We start from the raw sequence: 24,626 nt of genomic DNA, 5'->3' as shown, positions 1-24,626 counted from the left end.
GCTAAACGGACGCCGCACCCCGGCGGACGCACGGACGCCGAGGACTGAGGACGCACCCGTAGCACAGCCGGTCAGAGGGCGCAGGCTCGGGCGCCAGCCGGGCAGAGGCGCCCACTTGCCCACAGCGCCGGGAGGGGCGGGCCCAGGAGGTGGGAGGGGCCGTCCCTCCCCCGGCCCCACCTCCTCGGTCAGCAACCTTGGCCGCGGACGCGTTGTTGGTTTCGGGTTGTCAGGCAGCTGCAGCGGGGAAGCTGTGAGGAGCGCCCGGAGGGGACCTGGAGGCCTCGGAGGTAGGCCCGGTCATGCCCGGTGTGGCGGCCTGAGCCCCTCACCAGCCGTCAGCATGAAGGACAACGGCGACTCCAAGGACCAGCAACTCATGGTGAGACCCTTTCCCTACTCCATAGTCCACTCTCCCCCCCCCATTAAGAGGACTCAAGGGTGAGAGCTGGAACTGCCCAGAGCAACTTTATACACGTCTTGGGGGCAAGGCATCACGGTCATCCTCCTGAGGACTAACAAGTTCACCCTACTCCAGCCCCACCTCTCTTACACCCTCCCTCCTTGAGACCCCCACCCCCCCACCACCAAAAAAGTCTGTGCAGAGGCGTGTCGGGGGAAGACTTCTTTGGGCCAGAAAGATCAGGGCCCTTTACACCTACTGTCAGTAGGAGAATAAGCATGTAAATTACCTCCATTTCCTGGGGAGCCAGATGGTCCTTAGTCCTGCTGGGAGTGGACAGTCATAGGTGGGCAGACAGGAGTACCAGGTGGCAGGGAACTGACAGGGTGTCAGGAATGTCTGCTGGCTATTGGGCTTCAGCACAGATAATGTCCAAGCCAGTACCCCAACTATTCAGGGAAGGGGAAACATACCAAGATGGCTCCCAGAACCTGGGTCTAGGAAGAGATGTGAGCAGGTAGGAGCTGAGGACAAGATGCCTGGTTGCCGTTCCTGGAAGTTAGAAGTGATGAGGGGAAGACACAGAAACCCCAAGGCCGCCCTACTCAGACACTGGGGTGGAGGTCTTTGTCTCCCAGCCCACCTTCTACCCTGACTCAAAGTTGCAAATGGGCGATTCCCAGCAGGTGGGCGGTGTGGTAACTGGTGGATAATGTTACCCCACAAAAGTCAGCCCCCCCCACCTACCCCAGACCACCTCCAAGCCCCTGGGGTCTGGAGCATCCTTCCTGGCAGTTTAGAATGTGTCTGAAAGTGGGGTGCCCCTGAGCAAGGATGAAGGACTCTCCTGTCTGTCCAGTGAGACCAGACAGATTATTGGACAGGCGAGGCTTGTCCCTCCATCCCTCAGAAAGTGATGAGTTATTTTATAGATGTGAGGGCCCTTCACTCATACACAGCCACACGCAGCGGGGAGAAACACTCCCCCTTCGTTCTTTAAGGGAAACCCATGCAGCTCTCAGTGGCTGGAGAACCCTAGGACAGTGGCCTTGGGGTAGGAAAATAAGGCCCCAGCTCTTAGGAGGGCCAGGGGCAGTCTCTCGGGGGTCCCCTGCTCCAGGCTACCTCTCGCCCTACACCTCCTGTTGCAGAACATCATCCATGGTGTGCAGATAGCTGTGCCCCCGTGCCAAGACACCAGGTTGCAATGCTTAAGGGAGCCAGGGAGTTTCATTGGCCCAAGAAGCAGACAGCTCTGTCCTTTGGGGCTCTCCCTTGGGCAAACACAGACAACAGCCACCCTGTGAACCTAAGCTGAGCCCTTTAAGACATAGAGACCCACGGGGACCCTGAGACCCTCTCGTCCCTCTCCTGGTGACTTGGCACAGCCCCCCTCTCTGTCTCCTAACCCTGGGGTCCGTCCTTTCCTTCCCAGGTTGCGCTTCGGGTCAGACCCATCAGTGTGGCGGAGCTGGAGGAGGGAGCGACCCTCATCGCCCATAAAGTGGATGAGCAGGTACATGAAGCAGAGCCAGGAGTGACCAGGGTGGGCAAGGGTCTGCTATGCTATGAGAGAGATCACCTGGTGAGAGCCTCCATGGTTGGCAACACCATATTTCCTCTGCCTATCATGTGCTTTGTTAACGTTGTTAAGTGCCATATAGTCGGTTCCAACCCATAGCGGCCCTGTATAGGAGGAGAAGCTGATGAGTTTGAACTACCAACCTCATGGTTCAAACTGACCTTGCAGTCTAGCACATTAACCCACAGTGCCATGGAGTCTTGGTGTGGTGCTGTGGGTTAATGCACTGGACTGCAAAGTCACTTTGAGTAGCAAGATTTGTGGTTCAAGCTTACCAGCTGCTCCTCGGAAACCCCATACAGGGTCAGTATGGGTCAGAACCGACTCACGTAACAACAACATCATGTATGCTTGGTTGTGTCAAGGAAGTCGGACTTTTCTTTCAGGAAGCCTTCCTAGATTTATCCAAGGAGAGCAGAACTCTTCCCTGGCACTGCTGTCCAGGTTTTCCAGCCCGAAAAGGTCATGTACCTTCCATGTGCCCAAGACCCGACTTTCCCATCTTAACATGTCTATGAAGCACGTGTGTATTTGATCTAGAGCTAAAGCAAGGTTCCCAGATGGTGCAAACAGTTGGTGCTCGACTCCTACTAACCTAAAGGATGGTGGCACTGTGGAAGAAAGTTCTGGTGATCTGCTTCCTTAAAGATTACCGAAACCAGACCCACTGATATTGAGTCCAATCCAACTCATGGCAACCCTATGTAGGGTTTCCAAGGCTGTAAATTTTTACAGGAGCAGAAAGCTTCCTCTCTTTCCCACTGAGCTTCTGGTAGCTTCTAACCACTTGACCTTGTGACTAGCAGTCCACTGCATACTCTACAATATCATCAGGATTCCTTATAGCTAAGAACCCCCATGCAGCAGCTACTGTGTCGTATGTGGGGTTGCCAAGGGTCAGGATGGACTTGATGGCAAGGAGAATGATTTGGTCTGGTTTAGAGGCAGCCTTCACCTCCAGAGGGCTGAGGCTGTGTAGGAGAATCCTCAGCTGTCTGCTTGCTCCCTTGGTGCTTGCTCACGGTCCTATGATGTGATGGGAAGGGAAATTGTCATCCCATTTCCACAAGAAGCAAGCAGTACATCTTTATTTGGGGTTGTCTAGGAGCTTGAGAAGCTCTGGTAGCGTAGTGGTTACGAATCGGGCTGTGAACCTTAAGGTCAGCAGTTCGAAACTACCAGCCGCTCCGCGGGAGAAAGATGAGGCTTTCTACTCCCGTAAAGATTTACACCCTCGGAAACCATGTACAGGGTCGCTATGGGTCGGAACCGACTCGACGGCACTTAACAACAACAACAACAAGGAGCTTGAGAAAGACTCTTTTCTGCCCTGGGCTTCCTTACAGTCCCGTGTGTAGGGAGAGCAGATATGAATCCAGGAACAGAGTCATAAATACATGAGCTCACAGCTAACAAGGGCTGAAGAGAGGGCTTACAAGAATAAGTAAGAGCTGGTCTTGGAGATCAGAGAAGATGGTGCTGAACTGAACCATAGGGAAGAACATAAGGGGGGGAGGGGCGGGTATGCAGAGAAATCACCTCCATAGTGACTTGGGCATGCAAAGGCCCTGCAGTGAGAGGGGTGCTGAGAAAAAGCCAACGTGGCTTACACAGGAGAGGAAGGGGTAAGAGGGCAGGAGGCATTAGATGAGGCTGGAGACGTGGGCAGGGGTCAGACCACACACTCCGGGTCAAGATGAGCAGGTCTGGTGCTGGAGAGGACCATGTTGGTGGTACCACCTGCATCTCTGCTCTGTAAGCTGTGCTGCTGACATCTCCTGGGGGCAGTAGGGTATGTCGGTGGCTCAGAGAAGTCAGGGTGGCACTATGAAGGCAAATGTGGGGACCTGCTGGACTCACTGAAGCCCAAAGGTCCTGATAAACCAACAGGACATAGACAGCATTACCTCTAATGTTTTCTGCCTCTGGACTCCCCAGACCAGTAACCACCCACCCTCTTCCTTTTGCCATCATGGTGGAGCTGAGCTTCTAGCCGCCTAGGGTCTCTTCCTCTGCTTCCCCTTGACAAAGGACAGGCTTACCCTAAGACAAAGGGCCAAGTAAGAAATGACTGGGAAGATCCTATGTAAACTGGTTAGGCCCAGCTGGGGCAGTAGACATGAGTATACCTATTGTCATGTAGGATGGTGGTGGTTATGTGCCACTGAGTCAGTTCTGACTCCTAGAGACCTTGTATAGGGTTTCCGAGGCTTACAGAAGCAGAAAGCCTTTCTTTTTTTCTCCTGAAGAGCGCCTGGTAGATTCAAACTGTGTCCTTACGATTAGCAGCCCAACTTGTAATTCACTACCCTACCAGAGTTCCTTAGTTGTGTAGGGTAGGTCCTGCCAATGCCAGCTGCCTCCAGGAGCCTCAGTTGCTTATCTGTAAGTAGGGATGTTGTTGGTAGGTATCATTAAGATCAGTTCTGACTCAGCGACCCTATGCCCAACAGAACGAAACACTGTCTGCTCCCATGCCATTCTTGCAAATGTTATGTTTGGGTCTGTTGTTGCAGCCTCTGTGCCAATCCATCTCATTGGGGGGCTTCCTCTCTTTCATTGACCTTCTGCTTTGCCAGGTGTGATGTCCTTCTGCAGGGCCTGGTCCCTCCTGATAACATGTCCATAGTATGTTAGGTGAAGTCTCTTCATCCTCACTTCCAAGGAACATTCTAGCTGTACTTCTTCCAAGACATTTGCTTGTTCTTCTGGCAGTCCATGATACTTACCATATTCTTCTCCAACACCATAATTCCAGTGCATCGAGTCTTCTCCCATCTTCCATATTTATTGTTAAGCTTTCACATGCATCTGAGGCGATTGAAAATACCACGACTTGGGTCAGGCGCACCTTAGTTCTCAAACTGACATCTTTGCTCTTTAACATTTTAAAGAGGTCTTGTGCAGCAGATTTGCCTAATGCAACACATCCTTTGATTTCTTGATGGCTGCTTCCATGAACAGAAATAGATGACCAGGCTTTTCTTCCTAGTTTGTCTGAGTCTGGAAGTGCTGCTGAAACTTGTTCAGCATCCTAGTAAAAAAAAACTTCCACTGACAGATGGAAGACAGCTGCATATGAGGTTCCTTGGCTAGGAATTGAATCCAGTTTTCCGATAGGGAAGTGGGATTTTATCACTGCCCCTCTTCCTGGTACCAAAACCCTCAAACCAAGCCCACTGTCATGGAGATAATTCCAGTGCTTAGCATCTCCACAGGGCAGAGTAGAGAACTGCTCCTCAGGGTTTCTGAGGCTCTAAATCTTTATGCGAGCAGACAGTCTCATCTTTCTCCCTCAGAGTGACTGGTGGGTTTGAATCGATGACCTTTAGTTTAGCAACCTAGCATTTAACTCACTGTGACACCAGGGGTGTCACACCCATATTGGCTCTCGGACTCCTGTGTGCACACCCATATTGGCTCTCGGACCCCTGTGTGCACACCCATATTGGCTCTCGGACCCCTGTGTGCACACCCCCTTGTTGCTCTGACTGTATCTTTCAGGAGGGATGCAGGGACTTACGGTTTTAGGAGGTTCCTGGCATGTGTTAGGATTTACTAATGTTACTTATCATTGCCTGTTAGGGCAGACACTCCCCAGAGCTGCAGGACTGAACTAGGAAAGAAGCCAGAGAGCTGTTGGGGAGAAGCCTACTCCCAGCTCGGCCACTCCTGCTTGTCCACCTTGTCCCCTCCAAGGATGTCAGGCTAGGACAATGGTTTCTCTTTCTGCTACTCCTGGCTCCCAGCCGGAGTGGGGGCTGATGATATTAGCTACTGTTGATAGAATGACCTCCCTCTGGGCCTCAGCCCGTTGTGAGCCCACACCCTGTAAACACTGGCTCTTATGTCCCTGTGATGTGGGGAGAGGTCTCTTCCTGAGTCACCTCAGAGCCCGAGAGAGGCAGGCCTAATAGGGAAGTGTATTGGGAGTGTCTAAGCAATGTGGATGCCAGGACCTGAACCCAATCTCTGGGTCTGGCAGGGGGAGCCTCAGCTTCTGCCCCCTAGAGTCTTCTGCTTCAAATATGGGCTTGTCCTGGTAACCCAGCCCAGTCTTCCTGCCAGAGCTATAGCTTGGGAGTGACCACAGCAGATGGCAGGTTAAGAACCTCCTAAAACCTTAAGTCTCTGCATCCCTCCTGAAAGATACAGTCAGAGCAACAAGGGGGTGTGCACACAGGGGTCCAAAAGCCAATATGGGTGTGCACACAGGGGTCCGAGAGCCAATATGGGCAGCCACCTTCTCACCAGGCCTGAGTCCTGCCTCCCTCTCTGCCCATCTTATCCAGCCCCCCCCCCCCCCCCCCCCTTTTTTCCCCCCCTATAGAATAAAACACACACACCATGGCAACCTCCAGACCTGCATCCTGGCCTCAGGGTGGCTTGGGGTCAGGGCGTGGGCAGCTCCACTGATTTAGGGCCAGATGGTCAGGGGGGGGTGAGTTTGGGCGTTCACCCAGGATAGCATGGTGGGTGACTCTCCCCATCAAAGGGTGACTGTGCCAAGTGCCTGCCCACCATGCCCCTCTGAGGAAGGCTGTTGGTTGGGATGTGGAGTCCTCTACCTGCCTGCTTCCCCTGGCTTCCTTGGTGTGTCCCTCAGTGACCTCATGGCCTGGCCATCCGAATGGCTCCTTCTGGCCTGGGGCCCTCTGTCCCTGCCTGGCTGGCACTGGTGTGTTACTACTTTTCCTCTGTCACCACGCTCACAGATCTGGGGAGAGCAGAGTAGCCCGGAGTACCCTCAGTGGTCAGCATGGGAGGCAGATGCAGTGGTTTCAGAAGGAGAGAGGTGGACCCCATCTGTTGGCTGGGGACACAGTGAGGGGTCCTAGGATAGTTCCTTAGGGTCTGGTATCCCTCTTCTGGGAAATTGTTGCAACACAGCTTGGCTGAGGGTAGACTGTCTCACAGGTGAGGGGTCCTCTGCTGTGTCTGAACTCTGGGGAGCTGGGGCTAGGGCATGGATGCTGTAAGGTTCTCAGTAGGTTGGTTCAATTCATGTACTCTTTACCTGAAGGGATGATCAATGGGGAGGTCTTAGGCCACACTTCTGTGTCCTCATGTCCCTCGTCAGAATTGGTCCAGATGGGTCTCCATGCACCTGTTCCTGAAAGCGTGAATTTGGTTTCCTCATAGCACCTGGTTGGGGCTAGACCATGTGAGCAGACCTCTCCTGGGTGCCCTCACTGACCACTGGGGGTGGGGGTGGGGTGGCAGGAGCTCTAGGTGGGCAGAAGCAGCTCAGAGCAAGCAGCCACCTTCTCCCTGCATACCCTCAACCTGCCAGCCCCACCTCCAGGTTTCCCGACTCTGTTTATCTACAGGATTTAAGTCAACAGACATTGCCTGTAATTCTATAATTAGCATTTATCTGCCCCCAACACAATGGCTGCTACCTCTGCTCCTCCTGGGGCCCATCAGAAGAGCCAGGGCAGGCCCCTTTTGGTCCAGTAGTGGGGAAGGACAGAAGCTGGGACCAGTTGTGAGGGGAGAGAGGCACGAAGGCAGAGGGGCCCCTGGGAGGCTGACTGGTGGGCGCAGTGTGTGGCTGTGAGGAGAAGGACAGAGTCCTGAGCGCTAGGTAGAACAGCAGCTGTAAACCCCACCAGGAAGAAGGTGGGACTTCTGCCCAGTCCTGCCTTGACAAGCAAGCTGGAGACCCTCCTGAGTCTCAGATTCCCCCTCAGAAGACGAGGGTAATAAAAGCCACCCCACACACCCCAGAGATTTGCTGAGGGGGATTAAAGGAGATAGTGTGAGGGAGCCCAGGGCTGCACATATGTGAAGTGAGTGTGAAAGATATAGACAAGCTAACAGGTGCTAAGTGGCAGAAACAGCGATGGCTGGGGGCTGGGGGGGAGGGCCCTGCATACCCACCATCTGGACACTTATTGGCCCTGTTGCTCCAAAGAGCTGAGCAGATGGGCAGTGGCTGGGGAGGTACCCAAGGATGTTTTTTCAAACAGCTTTCGTAAGATACAATTCATACACCACACAAGTCATGCATTTCAAGTTTATGATTCAGTGGCTTATGGAACACTTACAAAGTTATGAGTCCATCACCACAATCCAGTTTAAAACATTTTTTATACATTTATATGTTTTTATTGTGAATTGAATGATAGTTTACATGGGAGAGCATCAGCTTTACATTCGTTCTATCGTATTTTGTTTCATTGCAATGATTTCAATCCCCTCCATGCATCATCATTCAACAGCATTTGCTTCCAATCCCTCTGTTTTTTTCAGTTTAGAACATTTTTCATCACCCCAGAATGAAGCCCTGCACCCCAAAACTCAAACCCACAGCCATCAAGTTGATTCTAATTCATAGCGACCCTCTAGAACAAAATGGAACTGCTCCTTAGGGTCTCTGAGACTAAACTTTATGGGCTGTGGGGGTCCTGGTATGGTGCTATAGAATAAACACTGGACTGTTAACCACAAGGTCAGCAGCTCAAACCCACCAGCTGCTCTTCAGAAATTCTACATAGAGTTGCTATGAGTCGGGACTGATTTGATGGCACTTAACAAAATTTATAGGAGTAGACAGCCTCATCTTTCTCCTTTGGAGTGGCTTAAATTGCTGACCTTTTGGTTAATGCTTAACCCACGGTGTCACCAGGGCCCTGTCATCACTCCCTAGCTCCCCCACATTTTCGAGCCCTGGGCAGCTACTGGCCTACTTTCTGTTTCAAAGGATTTTCTTATTCTGTACATTTCACATACATGGAAACATACATAAATGGAAACCTACAATATGAAGCCTTGGCAATTGGCTTCTTTCATTCAGGTAGCAGTACTTCACTCATTTTCACAGCTGAGTAATAGCCCATTATTACTCCTAGTGTGGCGCTGTAGGATCAGCACTGGACTGCGAACCATAAGGTCAGCATTTCAAATCCACCAGGTGTTCCTTGCAAAAATCTCTACAGTGTTGCTATGAGTTGGAACCGACTCAGCAGCACTTAACAACAACAACAAAATATCCCATTGTATGACTAGGTTGTGCTTTGTTTATCCATTCATCAATTGATGGGTGTTTGGGTTGCTTCTACTTTGGAGCTATGCTGTTCAGATGTAGGAATTTAGCATCTGGGTGGGTATGAGGAGAGGATGCATCTCCCTCCCCCAGAGATGCTGGGTCACTCTGAGGTGGTGCCAAGGAATCTGTGTTTTGCAAGCTCCTCAGATGACATTAATGAAACTTTCTGTAGATCCTTTGAAAAACACAGCTCCAGGATATCTTCTGGGTCACCCTTCATTCAACCTGGACTGAGAGTCCTCACAATCCTGTGATCAGATTGGGACCCAGCCAGGCTTCAGCTCTGTCTTCAGCAGGTATCTGGGTCTTGGTATCTTTATGAGCTCAGTGGGCTCCATTCTGGTCTTCTCCATCCAGTCAGGAGACTGATAGGACTCAGGAAACATCCTTCCTGGGATCAAAGTCTTCCTATTGAGGACTCACAGGATACGTTCTCAACAAATTCTCCTTCTTAAAGAAATTGTATAAGAGGGTTATCCACCCAGAATCGGGCTTCTGTTTCTATCCCTGAGAATAAGGAAGTGTGGAATCTTGGACTTGGGATGAATCCTGTAGGCGGGGACCTTCTCAAAGGATGATTTTCTTACTGGGACTGGGCATGGGTGCAGGGCGCTCCTGAATAGGATTGTTGTTGTTAAATGCTGTTGAGTCTGGTCTGACTCATATCAACCCTGAATAAAATTTCTGAGGAGCAGCTAGTAGATTTGAACTGCTGACCTTGCGGTTAGCAGTCCAGTGCTTATCCAGGATAGGGGTATTAATGTGATTTCTTTTCTCAATGATATGACTTTGTTGGTACTCCTTAACTTCCAACTTGGGAAAAATGGAAGCCCAGAGAGGTAATGCAGTTCCTGAAGGTAACACAGCAATGCTGAACCTGGGTTTCTTTAGTGACATCCCTCCTTCAACGATCTTCTCTGTCAGCCTTGGAGGCTGGAGGAGAAATAGTCTGCATCAACTAGGGTGGGGGCCCTAGGGGACATTTCACAACAGGGTAAGGGAGTAAGGGTGGTGGTGGTTGTTAAGAGCCCTTGAGTTGGTTCTGACCCACAAGGACCCTGTATAGGGTTTCCAAGGAGCAACTGGTGAGCTTGAACTGCCTGCCAGCCTTGCAGTTCAAACGGCTTTGCAGTCTGGTGATGGCTAGCACAGGATCTGACAGTGTTTCGTTCTGTTTTGCATAAGGTTGCTATGAATTGGAGGTGATTCAACAGCACCAAACAATAACAACATAAGAATCGAAATGCATTTCTTTGGTTTGGGTTTTGGAGCTAGAAGTCCAACTTCAGGATGTTGGCAGGGCTGTGTTCTCTTGGAATATTTTAGTTGAAAAGCCTTTCTTATCTTCCTACATCCAGTAGCCCCAGGATGCAGATCCACCCTCACGTGACCACCTTTCCTCCGTTCCTCTCTTAGCCTCTCTTCTCCTCTTTCATAAGGGCACACTCAGATGAGATTAGGAGCCCTGGTAAAAGCAAGGTCAGCAGTTCAAATCTACCAGTTTCTCCGAGGAAGAAAGACAAGACTTTCTTCTCCTGTTGTTGTTGTTGTAAGTGCCGTCAAGTCAGTTCCAACTCATAACGACCCTCTTTAAGGTTTCCTTGAGTGACTGGTGGGTTTGAACCACTGGCCTTGCACTTAGCAGTCCACTGCTTATCTTACAACATCACACTAAACCCTGTAAATCCTCTAAAACCCTATACAGGGTCGCTGTGGGTCAGAACCAACTCAACAGCACACAATGACCACCAGCACCAGATGGGATTAGGACCCTCCCTTGCTTCAGTATGATCTCTTGTTAACCTAACTGATAACATACCTTGCTTGGGGATGAAACTCCACGCATAACACCCAGTGGCTTTGAGCTGAGGACCAGGGCACGCAGCCTGCCTCTCACGTTGAGTTAGCTTGTCTCTAGAGTCCCCTCCCCACCTCATACTTCTTGGTCAACTCCAGTTCTACCTTGAGGACTCAGCATGGAACCACCTCTGCTGGGAAGGCTCCCCCTAGTGGTGCGGTTGCACCAGACACCTTCCCTCTGGCTCCAGAGTTCAGTTCAGGGTGGTATAAATCAGTTACATGGTCAAATCCATCTAGAGGCAACTCCGTAGGAAAGTATGGTAATCTGCTTCAAAAAGGTCACACAGACTTGGAAACCCAACGGGTCAGTTCCACTTGGCACACATGACACATGGGGACTTCATGAGCTGGAATTGACTTGCTGGCAATGGATCCTGGTATTCAGATCATCCCTTGTTATTAAAATGATCTGTCCCCACCAGACGGTGAGTGTCAGAGGGTCGGGCCGCATCTCACTGAGCAAACCAAGATAACTGGCCTCCACTCCCTCTGCTGGTCTCCAGGCGCCCCCCACCCCCCACCCCCACCTGGCTCCAGTTCACCTGGCCCAGGGGCACAAGAGCTCCATTGTGTGGCGGGGTGGACAGGCATGGGGACTGATGCTCTGGAGGGTAGGGTGGGGCTGGACTCAGACAGATGGAGACACAGACAAAGCCTTCTTTAACAGCTATCATGGTGGCCACGCTGACAAAGCACTGATTCAGTACCCGGGTATCAAAGGACTCAGTACTCAGCGTGCCTGGGGACTTGGCGGTGACTAGGGGTCATGGGCAGGTGAGCAGTGGGGGGTGGGATTGCAAGCACCAAAGGCCTTAGAGGGTGAGGCACAGAGCATGGGGAGAGCTGGTATGGCAGGTCAGGTGCTTATGCCACCTGCTGCAGAGGGGTCTAAAATATGAGCAAGGCTGCTCTGGAGTCTCGGGCAGGACCTGGTCCAAGCAGTGTCAGGGACTGGGACAGGTAGTCACCCAGGTAACAGGCTCAGACTCCCCACACTTAATTCATGGTTGCTACCCAACCTTGGTAAGCAGCGAAGGAACAGTGTCACATTATTCAGTAAGCAAGGTAAGCATGGGCCTACTTGTGCTTACTTACTAATCTGTAGTGAGCAATTTGGGTGTTCCGTCTTTATTGCCCCATGTGGCAGCAGTAATGGGCTCAGGTGTAGCATCAATTGTAGGGTTGGCACAGGACAGGGCAGTATTTTGTTCTGTTGTGCATAGGTTCGCTATGAGTTGGTACTGACTCGATGGCACCTAAACAATAACCTTCAAGGATGGGGCCCAGGTCAAGTTTGTTCTTTCCCCACACAGATTCCTGCTTGTCTAGAACCCCACGTGCATGCGATGGGGTTTTGTGGAAGCCATCCGTTCCTGGGAATCCCAGAAGGAGCCTCGCTGGGACTGGCGGGTCTATGTCAGTTTAGGTGCTGTGAGCAGACACCTGAATCTAGGTGGCCAAGAACAGGGACTTTGCTGTCAGTTGTATGTAGAATAGGGAGGCGAGTCTGGTGTGTCCGAACCCCAAGGCTATCACCGGCCTGGGACTGGGCTTCCCAAATATTTTATCTGGTTTGGGTTGACCCAGAGAGACCCCAGCGATAGGAGCTGTGGAGTTTCTGCACACTTGGAGCTCAGCCGGCTTCCGGGTCTGCGTTCTGCCTTCCGTGCCACCTTCTCCATCCCTTTCACCCATGAAGGGGAACAACTAAGGGAGGAGGGTGACCGCCCCCACACCCTCACTGCCCTCAATTAGGACTCTGCTCACTTCTTAGACCCACTCTCCTCTCACAGGGCCAGACTTAGTGGGGCTGTGTGCATGGGTGCTGCACAATGGGTGGCCCTTCTACCCCCCACCCCACAGGATCCTCTCTGTGGGAAAGCATGAAGCACAGTGGGTGTGTGAATGACAACCCCATGGTGGGGGGGGGCAGGGCACTAGCCCAGAAGCCAGACTGCCAGGGCCCCAACTTGGTGGCTGAGTTTCCCCCTGTGAGGTTAATAACTAGGAGCAAGTTTAGTCGTACATCATCAGCACCAATTTTGAGCCCATGTGTCGAAGCAGAACTATGCTCCCTGGGATTTTCTCTTAATTTTGTCTTTAAATTTGATTTATTTTGTTGTTGAGACTATACACAGCAAAACATACACCAATTCAACAGTTTCTTCTTGTACCGTTGAGTGGCACTGGGGACATTCTTCAAGCTGTAGAGCCACGCCCACATTCACATAATTGCTCCTCCCACATTTGCATAAACCCACTGACCCAAAGTCCCATCTTATCTTCCCAATTAGACAGCGTTTAACAACAATAAGATAGTTGTTACAGAAGCATAATGCTTAAGATAGACTTTTTTTTTTTACTAGTTAAACTAAACTGTTGTTCAGTTTTAAGAAGATTTCAGGGGAATTTTTGATGTAAGATTTAAAGATGATCTCAGGATAATGGTTTTAGGGGCTCGTCCACCCTCCAGGACTCCAGAAAGTCTAGAGTCCATAAGAATTTTAAATTCTATTTTGCATTTTGTACCTTTTGATCAGGATTCTTCTGTGAAATAGTGGCTCACACTATTCAGTAATGGTAGGTGGATCCCAGCTAGTTTTTCTGACATCACAGCGAAGGAGGAAGTTAGTTGTTCTTGGAAGCAATTTGCCCCACTTTCCATCTCCTCCTCCTCTTCCCGACTCTCCTTCTTCCTCTGTTCCTCCAGGCAAATCGAGACCAATTATTGTGCCCTGGATGGCTGCTTGCAAGCTTTTAAGATCCCAGTCACTGTGCGTCAAGCTAGGAGGTTGAAAAGAAGCACTAAACACATTATTAGATCAATTAACTGGCTTGTTCCATGAATCCATGACCCTAAGGTTATTGGTTGTACATAAGCAGCCTTGTTGTTGTTGTTAAGTGCCATCAAGTTGGTTCCGACCCAAAGTGACCCTGTCTAGGGTTTCCTAGGAGCAGTTGGTGAGCTTGAATTGCCACCTTGCAGTTTAAACCGACTTTGCAGTCCAGCACATTAACCCAGAGCACCACACCAGGACTCCTCAGCAGCCACTATTTTTTGTGTGTGTGTCATTGTTGTAAATATATCTAGTGCACAACTTTTGCCAATTCAACTTTTTTACAACTTACCAACACCAATGACAATAATTGGTTATGCAACCCTACCCTCAACCAATGCGATGCTTCCTTAACTCTCCTTTGCCATCTGTCCTCTCCCGTCCCTGGTAACCACTAATTAACTCTGGTCTCTATACCTTGACCTTTTCTTGTCTTTTCATGTAAGTGAGGTTGTATATATAATATTTGCCCTTTTGTGATTGACTCAGGACTTAGCATAATGTCTTCATCAGAAACCCTATACAGGGTTGCTATGGGTCAGAATTGACTCAGCAGCGCTTAACAGCAATGTCTTCAAGTTTCCTCACATTGTTAACCCTGCTGGCTGAGTAGTAGTCCATTGTGCCTAAGAACCAGTTTGTTTATCCATTCATCTCTGATGGGCATTTAGGTGGTATCTACATTTTGGCCACTGTGGCTATTGCTGTCATGAACCCTGGTGGACAAGTCTCTGTTTGAACCTCGGCTGTCAGGTCTTTGGGATACACCAGGGGGCTTCAAAAAATTCTTGGAAAAATTCCTTTATCTTTTAATTCCATTTTTCTATGAATTTTGTGAAGTTCGTTCTTATATCTAGGAGAGGAATTGTTGGGTTGTACGACAGTTCTTTTTGTAATTTTTTGAGGAGCTACCGCACTGTTTTCCACAAAGGCTGGACCACTTAGCATTTCCACCAGTAATGGGTAGGCATGCGATTTCCCCACATCTCTGCCAGCGTTTGTTATTTTCTGGTGTTTTGTTTGGTTTGGTTTAAATAATGTCAGTCATCTTCGTGGGAGTGAAATGGTATCTCATTGCGATTTTGATTTGCACTTCTGATGACTAATGAAGCCGAGCATCTTTTCATGTGTTTAGTGGCCATTTGAATGTCTTCTTTGACAAAATGTCTATTCAAGTCCATTGCCCATTTTATAAGTGGGTTGTTTGTCTTTTTGCTGTTAAGTTATCCACGTTTTAGATCTATTTTTTGGTTATCAGGTTTTTGTGGCACATAGGGTTTCCAAAGATATTCTCCCCATCGGTATGTAGCTTGTCTTTTCCCTTTTTAGCAGTCCCATAGGGATTTCAGGGGTTGGTATTTCAGAAGTAGATTGCCAGACCTTTCCTTTCAGGTGCCGCTGAGTGGGCGCCAGCCTCTCCTGATTCACGTAAAAGGCCTCAGAAATTATTAGTGATGCTTGTTCACTTGTGAAAGGAGCCCTGGTGGTACGTGGGTTAAGTGCTGGGCTGCTAAACAAAAGGTCAGTGGTTTGAACCCACCAGTCATCCTGTGGGAGAAAGAAGAGGCAGCCTGCTTTGCTTCCGGACAGATTTATAGACTCAGAAACCCCAAGGGGCAGCTCCACTGCTGTGAGCTGGACTCTGGTATGAGATTGTACTTTCTGTCTCCTCGCTGCTCCTTCCCTTTTTTTTTTTTCAAAGGTTTTTATTGTGGATTGAGTGAAAGTTTACAGGGCACATCATCAGTTTCACATTCAACCATTCATATAGCTTGTTTCATTACATTGATTATAATCCCCTCCATATACCATCAGTTAACAGTGTTTCTCTCTATCCTCTTCAGCTTGCCTTTTTGGAATTTACTGTCTCGGCTTTTAGGGAAGGTTTTTACATTTATCTGTGGATATCCAGGGCTCATGTATGAGGTTCCTCCCCTATTAAAAGAGGAAAGGGAAGGGGCTGGTGATCGTCTGCCCACCCCCTCAGTCCCAGCCCCTTGGAGTGTCCTCCCCCTCATTTGAGTGGAACACTGCATTGGTGTGTTTTCCTCTGCTGTCTGGCCCCAGCTAGGACCCCAGGGAGCTGATTGCTCTGGGGCACAAGACAGCTCTTAGAGATGCTTCTCAGTGGGCACCTCTATGGGGCACCCAGGGAGGGGGATTATGCAGAGAGACTCAATCCCTGCTCCCCCTCTCAACAGTCCCTTGAACAAAGAGCGTTGTTGTTAAGTGCCTGCCATCCAAGTAGTTCCGACCCCTAGCGGCCCTGTATAGGGTTTCCAAGGAGCAGCTGGTGGATTTGAACTGCCAACCTTGGGGTTCAAACCGCCTGGGGTTGAGTGCTTAACCTAGAGCACCACATGTAGTAGATGACCATCGTCACTCCAAATATCACATCCATCTTCTCCTGGATCGACCATATCTCTCTAGGTAGGTAAGACTGTTGTCCCCTCTTGAGAGAGGAGGAGATGAAGACACTCAGCTTTATTCAGCCACATGTGGTCTCTGCCCTGCTTCTCATCTGTCCAATGGTTGAGGCCAGTGTGGAGCTATGAGGTGGACTGGGCATGTCAGGCAGGGTCACAGATGACACCAGGCTATCAGGAGGGGAAGAGGAATCAGTGGGGGTCTGCTTCCTCCACTTGTGGACCCCATGCAAGTGACAGCCATGTTGCCTGGTATCCTAATTTGTAAGGGAGTGGTGCTGCGGGTCAATGCACTGGGCTGCAAGGTCAGTTTGAACCACAAGATCAATGGTTCAAGTCCACCAGCCGCTCCTTTGAAACCCTATACAGGGTCTCCATGAGTCAGAACAGTACTTAACAACAATGAGAATGAGGATGATCCTCCCCCTGGAGTTGTGGTCTTGCCAGGGAAGAGGTGGTAGTTTTCACTGTTGGGTGGAGGCGATATGGGGTATGGTTTAGAAGCCCCCACCTTGGGATCTGAGGCATCCCCGAGGTGCTTCCTCTTTGGGGTGCCTCATGGTGGGGGACATTTGCTTCAAAGTTTCCTTTTTGGGCGTCCGAGATCAAGTATCCCGGCCTCACTCCCAGAGAGCCTGGTGTTCAGGGTCTGGACCTCCTGGCTCGGCACCAGCAGCAGGACTGGGCTGGCTTCTTCAAAACCAGGGCCCAAGTGTCTGGGCCTCCCTCTCCTTGCTCATGTCCTGGTTTTGTGACTTCCGAGTGCAGCTTGTTCTCCGGGCCCTTTACAGATGGTGGTGCTCATGGACCCCATGGAAGACCCCGACGACATCCTGCGGGTACACCGCTCCCGAGAGAAGTCCTACCTGTTTGATGTGGCCTTTGACTTCACTGCCACCCAGGTGAGGGGTGTGCCTGGGACACACAGGAACACCCTGCCCCGGACTCTACCGACGTTTCCTCTACCGACCTGTGCACACATCCCACCCTTACATGCACACGCCTAAACGGAACACACCATGGTCGGCCCTTATGGAAGCTGGAGGGATGACCTTGTGGCAGGTGGAGCACAGTGACAGGGAAACTGACACCTGGGAACCCCCATCTTGCCCATCTGCAGGATGCTCCCTGAAGCATATGTGATGCGTCCCTGGGCTGGGGGCCAGGAGGTGGCCCTGGAAGGCAGCTTCTCAGGTGTCCTGAGCTCTGTCTCAGGCTGGTGTCCCCCAGGGATGAAAGCAGAGATGTCCTCTCCCACCCCACAGACCTTCTCCGTGTTGGGGGCTGGCTGCGCCCATCTCCCAGCCTCTGACGATGGCCCCCCTTTCCCTGCAGGAAATGGTGTATCAGGCCACCACCAAGAGCCTCATTGAAGGGGTCATCTCAGGCTACAACGCCACTGTCTTTGCCTACGGCCCCACTGGTGAGGGTCCAGGGCCTGGGGCCCCCGTCTTAGGAGATAAGCTAACCTAACTCCAGCTGGGGCAGCAGTTAAGGTTGTGGCTGATCCCAACCCCACCCAGGGCCCTCCAACCCTGAAATCCCAGCCCCCAGTTCCCTCCCTTCCCCTCCCTACTGCCTCTCAGCCATCTGGGCAACCTGGCATCCAGCACTCATCCCCCACCCACATCCTGCTCAGGCTGCGGGAAAACCTACACCATGCTGGGCACAGACCATGAGCCGGGCATCTATGCCCGCACCCTCCATGACCTCTTCCGTGCCATCGAGGAGACCAGCAATGACATGGAGTATGAGGTATCCATGTCCTACATGGAGGTGAGTCTCCATCCTGGTTGCTGAGGCTTGGACAAGAGTCCCCTAGCTCCGATATCTCCCAGGGGCAGGCTACTGGGCAGTTTCCAAGGGAGCTCCTACATTCACACTAGTAAGCCCCTCTTTATGCAAATCTGAGGCTCAGAAAGGTTAGGAAACTAGGTCATTGGCACAGAGAAAGTGAAGGAGCAGAGATTCAAATGGACGCCCCAGTGGCTTTAAAAGTCCCATGGAAACCCCAGAATTATGCCATCCACCCTGCCACCTACATCCTCATAGTCCAGTTCCTTACAGCAGATCCGTTCAATCTGCCAGATCACTCCCGGTACTCCAACCACAGAGGTACAGGTGAGGGCGTGCACTCCAGGGACAGGTTTCAACCTGAAGGCCTCAACTGCTGAGCCACAGCCCCCAACCCATGCTCACCAGGCAGTGAAGGGACATGCAGGGAGGACAGAAGGCAGAAGATCCAGTGCTCTGGCCTCCCTCGGGCAGCTCAGAGGAGCTGATAATCTCCAAGGTGATAATCACCTGGGCAGTGGGGAGGCTCAAGGCAGGCAGCCAGAGCTGCCCCAGTCAGCAAGACTGACTTTGTTTGTGGGGGCAGGGAGGGGACTGATGGGTTGCCTAGTGGCCAGCAGGGAGGTCGTCTTCATTATCTAGTGCTGCTATAATAGAGGCAGCACAAACACAGGTGGCTTCAACAAACAGAACTTTAGCTTCTCGTAGTCTAGGAGGCTCGAAGTCTCTGGAGGAAGGTCCTATTTCCTGGTTCCTTGGAGATCTCCATGTGTCTTTGATTGATCTCATCCCAACTCTGTTCCCTTGTTTAATTTCTTTTATATCTCCAGAGATGGACTCAAAACACACCCTCCACTAGTCCTGCCTCTTTAACATAACACAGACAATCTATTCCCAACTGGGATCGTAGCCACAGACATAGATAGGATTTACAACATATACTTGGGGAGACATTATTCAAACAGGGCCTTTGATAACTCCCTCACCTGGCCAAGATGTTCCTGCCATTGATTAGATCCCAGGGGCTGAGTCCCAGTGGCTTCAGAACAGTTCAAATGGGTTTCATTGTGATCGATGAACCTAAATCACAACAGACCTGAATTTTAAAAACTGGGTGAAATGGGACAATAGCTGGAATGGGGAAAATGACCCGTCAAAGCCCTGGAATGAGAGACTCTTGGAAGAGGCATAGTGAATCGTTTCAGGAGGCTGATGTGGGTGATTGGATTCTTGCTAGTATTGTGGAGAATTACACACATTCAAAGGGACACACACAGTTGGCCGCCATATTTGAGCCGGGCACCATTGTTTCCGACTCTGTCAATCAAGAGACCATTGCTATGGGCTTGTCTACTGAGAGGGAGATTCTAGCAGGGTGTTGGTTCATAATTTTTCCCATTCTGGTGATTGTCCTGTTTCAGTCACATTTTGCAAATTCAGGTCTGTTCCGGTTTCCATTCCTTAGCCATGATTGAACCAGGAAAGACTTGTTTGAAGTCTTGTTGAGCCCCCATCCCAGTGCCCAGTCTGTGTTCAAAGTATCTCCTTCTTGGTTTTGATGGCTTCTGGGTCTTCAGCTCTGGCAGTCCAATGTGCCCTTGTGGTTGCTGAAGTCCACACTCCCTCCACCTCCCATGGAAAAGAAGGTTTCTCAGGAAGTGTGAACACCTATCCCTTCCAGCTGGGCAAGGTAGGAGCCCAGCTCTGTCTCCCATTAACACACCCATCCCATCAGATCTACAATGAAATGATCCGGGACCTGCTGAATCCTGCCCTGGGGTACCTGGAGCTGAGAGAGGACTCCAAGGGAGTGATCCAGGTGGCTGGAATCACTGAAGTATCTACCATCAACGCCAAAGAGGTGAGTCCAATAGTCCGGGGCAGGGGCAGGGATAGTCACCACCTGAGGGGACAATCAGACCCCACCCACCTGTCAGATACAGAGCCTCTGCCTGCCCTGGGGACACCTCTTCTCTGAAGAAGTCCCTGCAGGAGCACCCCACGGGTCCCCGGAACCCCATCTCCATGCCCAGATCATGCAGCTGCTGATGAAGGGGAACCGGCAGCGGACCCAGGAGCCTACGGCTGCCAACCAGACATCGTCACGCTCCCACGCAGTGCTCCAGGTGGCCGTGCGCCAGCGGAGCCGCATCAAGAACATCCTACAGGAGGTGCGGCAAGGCCGCCTCTTCATGATTGACTTGGCTGGCTCAGAACGTGCCTCCCAGGTGAGCCTGAGGGACTCAGGGTGAGGGGAAGGCAGAGTGGTGGCTTCATAAGTAAAGAGAGGGTCTCCCTTCAGGGCAAAGGTGAGTGGTGTCCCAGGGTAAGGGACTCAGAAATGTCCTAGAGGAGCAAAAAAGGGGAGCAGGTAAGGAAGGGTATCCTGAAGAAGAGACAAGGGGGGTTATTTGTAGGAAGGGGAGAAGGGCAGAAAGCCATGGGAGAGCAGAGAAGACAAATGGGAGGGCCCTGGAGAAGCAGCGAAGACACACCTGGCCGGGCCCTGGAGAGGGGTCAACCCCTGGCACCCATTTCTCCAGCATCTTGTCCCTCCATTAAGCCCAGCTTGCCTGGCTCTGAAGCCTTGGGCAGTCAGCATCAGCCAGGAGACAAGCTGCTGCTGCAGGGCAGCTAAAGAGAGGTGGTTGGGCAGTGTGAGCACTGGAGACCATGCTGGAAAGGCCAGTGGCCAGCAAGAATGAACAGGGATCCAGGTATGAGCATGTGCAGAGGGCTGGGGGAAACACATGTCTCCTCCAGGAAGGTCCCAGAAGGCCCAGGAGGCAGGGTGGGAGGAGAGCTGTGCAAAAGGCTGGGCCAGAGACCCACAGTTCCCCCCTGCCACAACTGGACACTGGCCCACAGATCCAAGAAGAGGAAAAGATCCCACTGTCCAATGATGTAGTGCTCACACTCACACCCTCCCCCTCACACTCAAACCCACATTCATTCACATGCATGCTCACACTCACACACATGCCCACTCACATTCAAACCTCACACTCATTCACATGCATGCTCACACTCACATACATGCTCACTCACATTCAAACCCCACAGTCATTCACATGCATGCTCCACTCACACCCCCACACTCAAATCCATACTCACTCACACACATGCTCACACTCACACACATGCCCACTCACATGTGCTCTCACACATGCTCTAACCCATACACATGCTTTCTCCTACACATATTCATGCACATACACCCATATGAACTCATGAACATACATGCTCTCTCACACACGCTCTCACACATGTGCACAATACAAAATGCACTCACACATGCAGTTGCACACAGGTTCCCATGTGCATACAATGCTCGCTGACACACATGATCACACACATGCATAGTTTCACACATATACACATGCTCAACACAATACATTCCTGTAAGCTCATGAACATGCATGTTCCTGCACACCCGTGCACAAATGCACACACACACAAACTTACACATGTGTGCTCTCACACATGCTCACATACATGCATGCACATGACCTCACAAACAATGCTCTCAGACAATGGTCTCACACACACATATGTATACTCACACACATGTTTGCACTCACATGCTCTCACTCAAACACACTCACACATTGCTCTCTCACACATGTGCTCTCTCTCACATGTGCTCCCTCACACAGTGCTTGCACACACATGTGCTCCTGCACACACGTGCTCCCACACACACGTGATCCCGCACCCGCATGCTCGCTTGCACACGTGCTCGCACACAGTGCTCTCTCCCGCACACAGGTGTTTGCACACATGTGCTCCCACACAATGCTCTCCCATACACATGCTCTCTCATACATGTTCACACACTCACATGCTCTCTCACACACATCTCATGTACTCAAACTCCCAATTTCACATGTACTTATACTCACATTCCCACACTCATGCATATGTACACACACACTCACATCCACAGAATCCCCAGGTGTGTACTCACTCACGCATGTGTTCCCTCACACACACTCACCCCCTTCATCTCTCACACCGACAGTCACATTCTCTCAGTAACACACCCATTCTCTCTCTCACACACACAGCCCTCTCCCCTCCCTCCTGGCCTGGAAGCCTGGGGTGCCCTCCCGTGCTCTGAGACCTGTGGATGTGCCAGGCTCTCAGCTGATCCATGGGAGGCTGGGCACGAGGACCACAGGCTCCCTCTTCTCTCACTCCTGGCACCATGTGTTCAGCTGTGCCCGGCGGGCCCAGGAAAGACCAAGACCTGGGCATCCACCATCCTACTTGGAAGTTGCCAGCCATCAGCCTTGTTCAGAGTTCTTCCACTCACCAAGGCCCTCTGGTGGCATCCCCAGAGGGCCCAAGGGAGAAGAAGTAGTTCCTAACCTAGACTCATCCTGGGCACTCCGGGGTGCAGGGGTAGCTGAAAAGGAACCCCATCCCTGCCCCATAAGCCACAGTTAAGTCCCCGGCTCCCCAGACACAGAACCGTGGGCAGCGCATGAAGGAGGGTGCCCACATCAACCGCTCCCTGCTGGCCCTGGGCAACTGCATCAACGCGCTCAGTGACAGGAGCAGCAACAAGTACATCAACTATCGTGACAGCAAGCTCACCCGGCTCCTGAAGGTACCAGGCTGCACTCCAGGAGAGGGTCCCCAGGTGTAGCAGGAAAAAGACAGCATGCCATTACATTTCAATCTCAGATAGGCAGCTACCTGAAAATGTAGTAGAAGTATGGGGTTGCTGTTAAGTGCCATCGAGTCCATTCCGAGTCATGACAATCCTGGATGGGGTTTCCAAGGAGCAGCGGGTAGGTTTGAACCGCTGACCCTGTGGTTTGCAGTCCTGTGCCAATCCTGTAACACAGGACTGCGAACTCCATGCAACATTTGGGGCATGCTTGTACCAAAACATCATTGTTTATCTGAGACTCAAATGTAGCTGAGTGTATTACTTATTTTACCCGGCAACGGTTGGGCAGCCGGGAAAGAGGTTGCTGACACTTCTGGGGACTTTGGATCTGAGGAACCAAGAAATGCCTAGACTTGTAGGCCAGTTCACCAGCACCGTACCCACGGAATCTGCTGTTGTGAGGTCACCTTTTTTGCAGGGGTGCCCTTGGCTTTTCAGCACAGTGACGTTCTTTAGTGCCCAGGCCTGGCTGGGTTCTCCATTCAGTACTTCACCTTTACTACCTTGTTTCTTTGACAACAACTCTGTGAATTGAGGGATTGTTACAGGCAGGCTTTGTCTTGTTGTGTCTTTATTGTGCTTCACTGGTATGAGAGGGCTTCAGAAAGTTCCTGAAAAATGCAATTGAACAATGATGGTATTTCTTTGCAAACTTTCTGAAGCCGTCTCCTATAGTATTTCTTATAAATCCGAGGTTTGTGTCAGCCCTCTGTCAAGCAAGTGTATGGGGCCATTTTTCGAACAGCAAATGCTTGCTTGGAGTTGCTATGTTACATTTTGCTCGTTCTCACGGTATTTCAAACATTTTCATATCACTGTTTGCACACCTAACAGACGACAGGACAGCGTATATACAGCCGGAAACCAAAACATTCACGTGACTCGCTTTAGTGTGGTATTTGTAGTTTAATTTGTAGATGAGGAAAGTGAGGCACAAGCAGGCCAAGTACCTTTCCTAGGTCTCACGCTAGTAACAAGCCTGCTTCTCTAACTACAGTTAGCTACAGGTCATTTGTTAGCTGCCATCTGCGCCCGCCCCCCCCCAACCCTGGGAGGGAGGGACCATTTTAAAAAGTGACAAGACTTGCTAAGGGTCATAGCTGGTGGCTTGACATCCTCCCCCCCCCCTCCCCCCGTGTTTACACCACATGCTTCCCTCTGATGAGGCGCCTTGTTGCAGAGATCTGCCAAGCTCAGGGCAGGGAGAAAGCAGCCACAGGGCCAGACCAGCCCCCTGAGCCCACAGTTGGAGGCCTAGGGGTTGCATGGGGGGTGGTAGCAAGGAATGAGGCAGGGTGCCCTCCCCCATCAAGGTATGTACACTGGCTGACTTCTGATCTGCTCCCAGCCAAACAGAGCCTGTTCCTCTTCCTCCTCCCGTGGAGATGGGGAAACCTGGGACCCTGTCTGGGATGGGGAAACAACCCTTATAGAAAGTTCTGAAGAGACAAGGGGAAGTGGAGATGAAGCGAGGGAGGACAGGGGACTGGGGAGTCTCTGTGATGACAAGTCCCAGCACCGCCCAGCCACGCCTCAAGTGTGTGCGTGTGTGTGAGTGTATGAGTGTGTGCAGGAGTGTAGGTGTATGCGTGTGTTTGTGTGAGTGGGTGAGTGTGAGTGTAGGTGTATGTGTGTGAATACATGTGCGAATATGTGTCTGTGAGGCTATGTGTTTGAATATGTATTGAGAGTGTGTGTGGGTATGTGTGAGTATGAGGGGATGAAATGAGTGTGTATGCATGTGTGTGCAAGAAAATGTGTGTGAGTGAGTGTGAATGTGTGTGAGAGTGAGGATGTATGAACGTGAAGGAGTGAAGTGAATATGTGTATGTGTGTGAAGGTACGTGAGTGTGTGTACGGGATGAGTGTGTGTATATGTGTGAGTGTGTGTATGGGGCGAGTGTATGTTGTTGTTGTTGTTAAGTGCCATCGAGTCGGTTCCGACCCATAGCGACCCTGTACAGGGTTTCCGAGGGTGTAAATCTTTACGGGAGT

General features: G+C 51.1%; 1 protein-coding gene across 1 annotated transcript in view; it reads left to right on the top strand.

The window, feature by feature from the left end:
* The first annotated feature begins 215 nt into the window (after window positions 1-215).
* Window positions 216-24,626, top strand: part of KIF19 (kinesin family member 19) — a 33,989-nt gene continuing 9,578 nt past the window's right edge. Inside the window, exons 1-8 of the mRNA XM_006869606.1 lie at window positions 216-382; window positions 1,839-1,919; window positions 16,951-17,061; window positions 17,495-17,582; window positions 17,799-17,935; window positions 19,689-19,814; window positions 19,987-20,181; window positions 22,419-22,565. Of these exons, the coding sequence (XP_006869668.1) occupies window positions 344-382; window positions 1,839-1,919; window positions 16,951-17,061; window positions 17,495-17,582; window positions 17,799-17,935; window positions 19,689-19,814; window positions 19,987-20,181; window positions 22,419-22,565 (924 nt within the window). The 5' untranslated portion in view covers window positions 216-343. The remainder of the gene's footprint in view (window positions 383-1,838; window positions 1,920-16,950; window positions 17,062-17,494; window positions 17,583-17,798; window positions 17,936-19,688; window positions 19,815-19,986; window positions 20,182-22,418; window positions 22,566-24,626) is intronic.

Source organism: Chrysochloris asiatica, unplaced genomic scaffold (genome assembly GCF_000296735.1).
Source record: "Chrysochloris asiatica unplaced genomic scaffold, ChrAsi1.0 scaffold00132, whole genome shotgun sequence".
Classification (NCBI taxonomy): Eukaryota; Metazoa; Chordata; class Mammalia; order Afrosoricida; family Chrysochloridae; genus Chrysochloris; species Chrysochloris asiatica.
This window is presented reverse-complemented; position numbering and strand designations above follow the sequence as displayed.